The sequence below is a fragment of the Apium graveolens genome, chromosome 11, assembly GCF_009905375.1.
Source record: "Apium graveolens cultivar Ventura chromosome 11, ASM990537v1, whole genome shotgun sequence".
Taxonomy (NCBI): domain Eukaryota; kingdom Viridiplantae; phylum Streptophyta; class Magnoliopsida; order Apiales; family Apiaceae; genus Apium; species Apium graveolens.
This window is the reverse complement of record NC_133657.1, coordinates 55650073-55657355: the sequence shown is the minus strand read 5'-3', so window position 1 is coordinate 55657355 and position 7283 is coordinate 55650073. Positions and strand designations below refer to the sequence as shown.

At 34.6% G+C, this 7283-nt stretch overlaps 2 protein-coding genes across 2 annotated transcripts; one reads left to right on the top strand and one right to left on the bottom strand.

Moving 5' to 3' along the window:
• Window positions 1–504: 504 nt before the first annotated feature.
• Window positions 505–4632, bottom strand: LOC141697256 (homeobox-leucine zipper protein ATHB-12-like). The gene is made up of 2 exons (XM_074501542.1): window positions 4270–4632; window positions 505–864 (listed from the first exon to the last, which is right to left on the bottom strand). Exons 1-2 carry the CDS (start codon window positions 4630–4632, stop codon window positions 505–507), a joined length of 723 nt encoding a protein of 240 aa, XP_074357643.1.
• On the top strand, window positions 598–3934 carry LOC141697255 (uncharacterized). The gene is made up of 2 exons (XM_074501541.1): window positions 598–736; window positions 856–3934. The coding sequence occupies exon 2, from the start codon at window positions 1280–1282 to the stop codon at window positions 2762–2764; it is 1485 nt and encodes a 494-aa protein (XP_074357642.1). The 5' UTR covers window positions 598–736; window positions 856–1279; the 3' UTR covers window positions 2765–3934.
• Window positions 4633–7283: the final 2651 nt, after the last annotated feature.

The window sequence follows — 7283 nt, the reverse complement described above, 5'->3', positions numbered from 1 at the left end:
AAAAATTATTAAAAAAATAAGATATCTTCTAAACTTAGTTGCACCGAAATAAACACTAGCCATATCTTATTTCTTATCACTCCTACAAAATATTCTTTTATTTGAAGTTTTATATATATGAGGGCCGACCCTGTTGAAACTTATCTTGATTTTCCAAAATAAATAAAGTCTCCGGAATAAAAAGCAGCGACCACCTCAATTGTTGTTTGTCATAGTGACAGTACTTTGGAAATTAATATGCATAATGAAATGGATCGAGTTATATTTCAGAGTTAGATCATCTTAGATAGACGTTTAGTGTTTTAGTGAGCAAATTGATTACCAGAAATCGTTTAGACCCTCATGTTTGCACTGGTTTGCAGATCTGATTGTTTAAATGTACAAAAACATTCCATAGTTTCACAAACTGAGAAATCCTACCAATTAACATTATTTGCATACATTTCTACCACACTATATTATTATGCCAAGCTTTCTACCAAACTCTTGAGTAATCCAATCTGTTCATAACCAGAAATTCCACCATTGAGAGTCACTGCTGGGCTGATCCAAGATAACACTGGATTCAAGATTTTCCCAATTTTCAGTTGATGTCAAGGAACCTTCGCCAGGATCCACTTCTAACATGCCCGGAAGGTCAGGTTCCTCCTCATCCAACTTAAAATATTCAGCCTCAATGATACTATAATCATCTGAAAGGACACCAAGCCCATGTTCTGATTCACCCAGTGACGAGGTAGGCTTCATCTCGTACCCATTATTTCTATTTTTTTGATCGCCATCTGATTTGGAATCACTAACATATATATACGGCTCTTGTCCTTCCTCCCCTGATATTTCCATTATGTCATGTAGCCTCTGCAACTGCAAATTTTGAGTAGTATTTAGTCAATGAGGTTTTGGTCAAGTTGCATCATCTTGATGCTTGCAAGTACGATGGTGAAGTGCTTAAACGGGGATCTTTGTAACCGGCTAGAGACATATGGGCCAAGTGGGCTAGCAATGTGATCAGTTCACTAATTTAAAAGTACAAGCCCAAATTAAGTGATGTATAAAGTAGCCTAGCCCAAGTCAAATGAAGCCCAAAGTAGCCTAGCTATATACACTGATCTGGACTTTGTTGGGGAGCATCGAAGAACAATTATCTTTGTTGTTTATTTCATTTTCAGTATTTCAGATTCAGTTATTTCAATTCGAGTACTTCTTTCACTTTAAAGTTTTTGCACCTTCAATTCCATTTTATCTTCTTTAGTATTATCAGTTTCACTTTATCTTAAGTATGTATTCTCCAAGTTATTATCATGTTGATTACGTTTCTTATGCTGATGGACCCATTAATGATTACAATTCGGATGATAATCAACCAGTTGGTTACAATTGGTATCAGAGCAATCATTCATCGGACACTATGGAGATGAATTTTGGGGCTCCTACACCATGTTATTGCAGTATTGAATATCCTGTACTCTCGCAACAAGTCGGTAATCCTCTGTCTTATCCTGCGCATGAGTATGAACCACCCCCTATATCACCATCTCTTAATATCTACGCGACTACTAATTTTACACCTCAATTGTATGATGAAAATTTTACATCCAAGGTGTTTGAGGAAAGTCATAATCTATCTCCATGTGTTTCTTATGCTTTTGAACCTGAACCACCTACTTATCCGAACATTACAATAGATTATATACCTCAACTCCCTGTTGTTAGTTCTCAGAGAGTACATATTTTTGTTGATAAAAAAATGAGTGATGAGGTTTTGAGTAGCGCTAGTAATGATGGTAGAAATTCAAATGGTTTGATTGGGATTGAAAATAGTTTCAACAAATTGGCTAGTAATTTTGATGATTCATTTGTGATGGGTAATTTGTTAATACATCAAAATTCTAGTTCTATCACAGAGTATGTGGAGGATTTTATGCGCATTAAATCTCGGGCTGAATTTATCTTTGAGTGCGAATTTGCGGATATTGTTCTTGCTTATTGCTTTGTTGTTGGATTGAAAGAAGAAATCCGGGAGGCCTTGGAATTGTGGTCACCTGGAACCCTACAAGAGGCAATCTATTTGGCTAAATTTCAAGAATCATTGATTAAGGAGATACTTTTGGTTGAAGCTATGCAAATAAAATCTGTTGAGGAGCAAACAGAGTTGGAATTACAGAAGCGAATAATAAAGGACATCAATGTTATTTCTAATCTGGAGGTGGAGCAGACAGTTACAATTTCAATTAATTTGGATAAGAGGTCTAGTTGTACTCGTGATAATGATTTACAGAAGCAAATAAAAGAGAATGTTAGTGTTATTCCTAGCCTTAAGGTGATGCAGAATACCGACAAAAAGGTTACCATTGCAAATAATTTGGATATGAGGTATGGAAATGCTTGTAGTATACGTAACTTTGATCCAGGCGGATGCACAATTCTTGCATCTATTTTGAGTATTGAAGAGGGCTTTCTAGGGTTGGAATTAAAAGTCCATGCTATGTCAAGTTTCATTTCTCAAGAAAAAGCATTTTGTGGCCACCACAAAGTAATGGAGGTTGACATCAAGGAGGAGTTCAGTGAAGGGACACGTCTTGACAGGATTTATGCCATCGAACATAAAGCTTTAGCACGTGTCATTATGCTGGAGACTATTACAACACATTTCTTCGACGAACTACAACAACTTATAGTCCCTCGCGTGTCTTTAAAGGCAATCAAAGTAGTTAAAGAAGAGTGTTTATCATTCAGAAGACTTGGTTCCGGAGGGAACCACTAGCCAAGATCTTGTGGTAATTTGAATGAGGTTAGTGTAGTTATGAAACTAGAACTGACTTGTTCAGTCTTAGCTAAAAATGTTGAAGTTACGTCCAAATATAGAAAGCCAAAATGGTATTTTAAGCTGATTGACCAAACTGAGCTTTTGGATAAGATTGATGTTGAAATTCCTTTAATTTTTTTTGTCATTTCCTGGAAACATATTTTGTTGGGATTTTTCGAGTGGGAAGAGTTCATGGAAGCCCTTGATCTGGTTTTATCAATTGTATATGTTTGTTGTTGCATTGTAACTAAAGCGCCAATTATTTATATCACATCATCACTCTTGGACTGTCAAACTTTAAGCCACAATTATTACAGATTGAATTTGTTAAGGGATACGACTCTTGGCCAGCTTGAAGGAAATTTCAAGTTAATGCATAAAAGAAGGCGAACACTTGCTGAATATGTTAACTTCCTTGGAGGTAATGCTAAAGAAAAGGTGAAGATTGGTTCAAGATTTATTGAAGTTCTTGGTCATCTAACTTCACTTTTCAAAAAGAAGTGGTCGTTTAGTGTACTAGATGACTTGATTAGGAATCAACCAGCCCAAAATGCTACACGTGGACAAAGCTTATTTAACACTATGGGTCATAAAGGCACCAGAATATCAATTTCCTCTCAAGATGCAGGTGCAAATCAGAAAAAGAAAAAGACTATGGACGAAAGAGAAAAATATTCAAGCCAACTTGACAGGTTGCTTCTAGTGTCTCTTTTTGGGATAGTTGTCGTCGCTTGGCATTGGGTTGTCATCATTGTAATATTTGATCCAGGAGGAATCCTTGAGGACACGGATTTTTTAAGGGGAAAGGATTGTAACCGGCTAGAGATATATGGGCCAAGTGGGCTAGCAATGTGATCAGTTCACTAATTTAAAAGTACAAGCCCAAATTAAGTGATGTCTGAAGTAGCCTAGCCCAAGTCAAATGAAGCCCAAAGTAGCCTAGCTATATACAGTGATCTGGACTTTGTTGGAGAGCAGCGAAGAACAATTGTCTTTGTTGTTTATTTCATTTTCAGTATTTCAGATTCAGTTATTTCAATTCGAGTACTTCTTTCACTTTAAAGTTTTTGCACCTTCAATTCCAGTTTATCTTCTTTAGTATTATCAGTTTCACTTTATCTTGAATATGTATTCTCCAAGTTATTATCCTGTTGATTACGTTTCTTATGCTGATGGACCTGTTAATGATTACAATTCCGATGTTAATAAACCAGTTGGTTACAATCTTACATATTTTATCCCACTTGAAGAATTTACTCAACACACAAAGCATCCTTTCATAACTGTAAGCTGTCCCAGAATTCAGAAAATAAAAATATACAGGTTTGGAGTAGAGCGGCCAATTGCAAAAGATATATTTTAATTCCGATGCTTGTTTATCAGTTTCTTGATTTGTGATCAATAACTTAATCGAAGATGACTTAAAAGATGAATGTAAAGAAACAAAGAAAATAGAACCTTGCCTGTGTGACTAAAGATTGCTTCTCTTTCTTCATGATGTCAAACTGGGAAGCAAGATTGTGGTATTTGGCCTTTAATATGCTGTAGTCTTTCTCGAGCTGCTTTGACTTGTATCGAGCTCTCTTATTTTGAAACCAGATAGCAATCTGTCGTGGTTGTAATCCAAGTTGGTTTGCCACCTGCAACTTTTTTCTTGGCTCAAGCTTAGTGTCATACTCAAACATGGTTTCTAATAATTTAATCTGATCATCAGTGAACCTCCTTTTGCTGTTACTCTTCTTTCTTGACAGTGTATCCAAGGTGCTGTAACACTCGGCCTCTGCCATCGCTGCGGTGTAAGAAGAATATTCACCTTGTTCCAACATATTCAAGGTATTCAAACAACAAGACAGTAAAAGTGGAAGAATGTCTGAAGAACTTGAAGATAGTTTTTAAGATTCTCAAGTGCTTGTTTGGTCTCAGGGTTGTGGTTCTGTTGTGTTTTTATCAGCAAATTAAGGTGGGGTCTCATAAGGTTTTATCAAGTCATTGTTTTCTGGTGCTTTGTGAACGCTGGACATTATATTTGTTGGTCTTGTGGCATAGTTTACAGTGATTACTCTTGGGGATGAGAAATGCTGGTGATGTTTACTCGTAAAACATGGATCACAAGTGTTTATATTTTTTATGTATTTCATTGTTGACCTGGTCCGTTTCCGCTACATCCCTTCCCAAATTAATACATTTTGTCTTAGTACCACCTTTGAGCAAGTCCAGCAGTGTTCTAGTGGGTTACTTATAAATATTATAAAATATTAACTCTTAGTTATTTAAGACATAATTTTGAATTTTAACTCCAACAATAATCCTTATCTTCCTTCCTTATCATTATAATATTAAATAAATTTGAAAAGATATGGACAAAAAATGGAACAAAGAGAGAGAAAAATGAATTTTTTATTGTTAAAAATATTATAAGGGAGCACTAGAAGTCCCTTAAAGATAAAAAATGAAACTCATGTCTTAATGATATAAAGAAGTACTAAGACACTGTTGGAGTGCCTTTTTTTTTTATCAAAATCCTTATAATTGAATTTAAGAGCTCATATAAGGGAGCTGTTGGACTTGCTTTAATGGTGTCGGTCAACTTCCGTGTCGTTCTCTAAAATTATTTTCTTTTATTTTTTTTTGATAAATAAAAAATTAAGTTATATGTTTTTATTAAAATTTTAAAAATTATTAATTTTATTATGATGTCAAATATTGGGGTTAAATCCAATATGTGATATCGGCTTGGTGATACAAGACATAATTGGATTGGTTAATAATTGTATTTGTTGACAATTATTATCATAATGGGATTTAGTAATAATTGTATGTGTTGACAATTATTATCATATTGGGAATGAGTAATAATTGCATGGACATATAATTATTATTGTAATCAGATTAGGTATGTCTTATTTGCTAAGTTTGTGATGACTATATATACATAGTCATGTTATTGTTTTGATGTATGTTTAAGAGATGTAGTCGTCTTAGATATCGTGTGCGAGATGTTTGAGCATTGGTTGACTCAAGTATCAGTTTGGGACACCATTATAGTATTATGTGTTGATATATTATTGATAATTGGTTTGATTAATAATACAAATTGGGACGTGGGTTTTCCCCGTCAAACATATTGTTGTTGGTGTACTCCGTATTGGTAAAATTGAATCTCAAATATGTGTGTCTTTCCTCCTAACAAATGGTATCAGAGCCAAGTTTCGAGGTTCGTGATGAATTGGGTTGGAGGAACATTCGAGTTTCAATTGGTGTGGTGGAGTACTTGATGGATTTTCTGACAAAATTACGAGCTGTATGGCGGTTGACTTGCACCGTGGATCAATTCGTTCGGACTCGAGGTGGAAGATGCACGGGATCATTGCAATAGTTTCAATGGTTTGATGGTTGATCAACTAGGTGAAATTTTTTGGATGATTCTCGTGATATTTTTCAAAAGAGGTTGACGGATTGTGAAAGGAAGGATCGGGTGACTCAATGCTGAAAGGAGGCACTCGTGGTTGATGCACGTGATTTTGTGGATAGATATGCCGTTAGGATGAAGACCAGTATTTTGGAGTTATTGGAAGTCACTATACGGGCCTTAGTGATTCTCAAAAGTTGGAAGAACGGGATGAATAGATTCTTGTTCGAGGGGAGGCATCAGCGAACGAACATTGATGTTTTGATGGTTACCATTCAACCTGATCTGGAGTATTGGGTTGAATGAGAGGATTGTTGGGGTTAAACCCAATATGTGATATGGGCTTGGTGATACAAGACATAATTGGATTGGTTAATAATTGTAATTGTTGACAATTATTATCATAATGAGATTGAGTAATAATTGTATGTGTTGACAATTATTACCCAGACAATTATTATCATAATGGGAATGAGTAATAATTGTATGGGTAGACAATTATTATTATAATCAGATTAGATATGTATTGTTGGCTAAGTTTGTGATGACTATAGTCATGTTATTGTTTTGATGTATGCTTAAGAGATGTAGTCGTCTTAGATATTAGATATTTTATGAGAGATGCTTGAGCATTGGTTGGCTCAAGTATGAGTTTGGGACACCATTAAAGTGTTATGTGTTGATATATTATTGATAATTGTTTTGATTAATAATACAAGTTTTATGGGTTTCCACGTCAAACATATTGTTATGTATTATACTCCCTTCGTCTCCCTCAATTCTCTATATTCAGGGACGGTGGCTTTAATGCTTTTATTAAATATAGCTGCATAATATTTTTTTAATTTTTTATTTATTCTAAATAGAAGTATAATGTTCAATTTTTTATATAAAAAAGAAAATTTTAAAATTGAATTCTGAAACTATATTTTATAGTTATCTTAAAATGTGTGTTAAGCATGTAAAAAAATATAAAAAAAATAAGTGGGACAGAGGTAGTATCTAATTTCATCAATATTGGTTAAAAATTCAATGTCAATCCACAATCGATAATTTTTAGTGTACATG

Excerpts from the sequence above, each read along its gene's own strand:
- LOC141697256 (XM_074501542.1), bottom strand. The coding sequence starts at position 4,632 with ATGTTGGAACAAGGTGAATATTCTTCTTACACCGCAGCGATGGCAGAG. Across the intron at positions 865-4,269 it reads AGCAATCTTTAGTCACACAG|TTGCAGAGGCTACATGACAT; the intron begins GCAAGGTTCTAT and ends CAAAATTTGCAG.
- LOC141697255 (XM_074501541.1), top strand. The coding sequence starts at position 1,280 with ATGTATTCTCCAAGTTATTATCATGTTGATTACGTTTCTTATGCTGAT.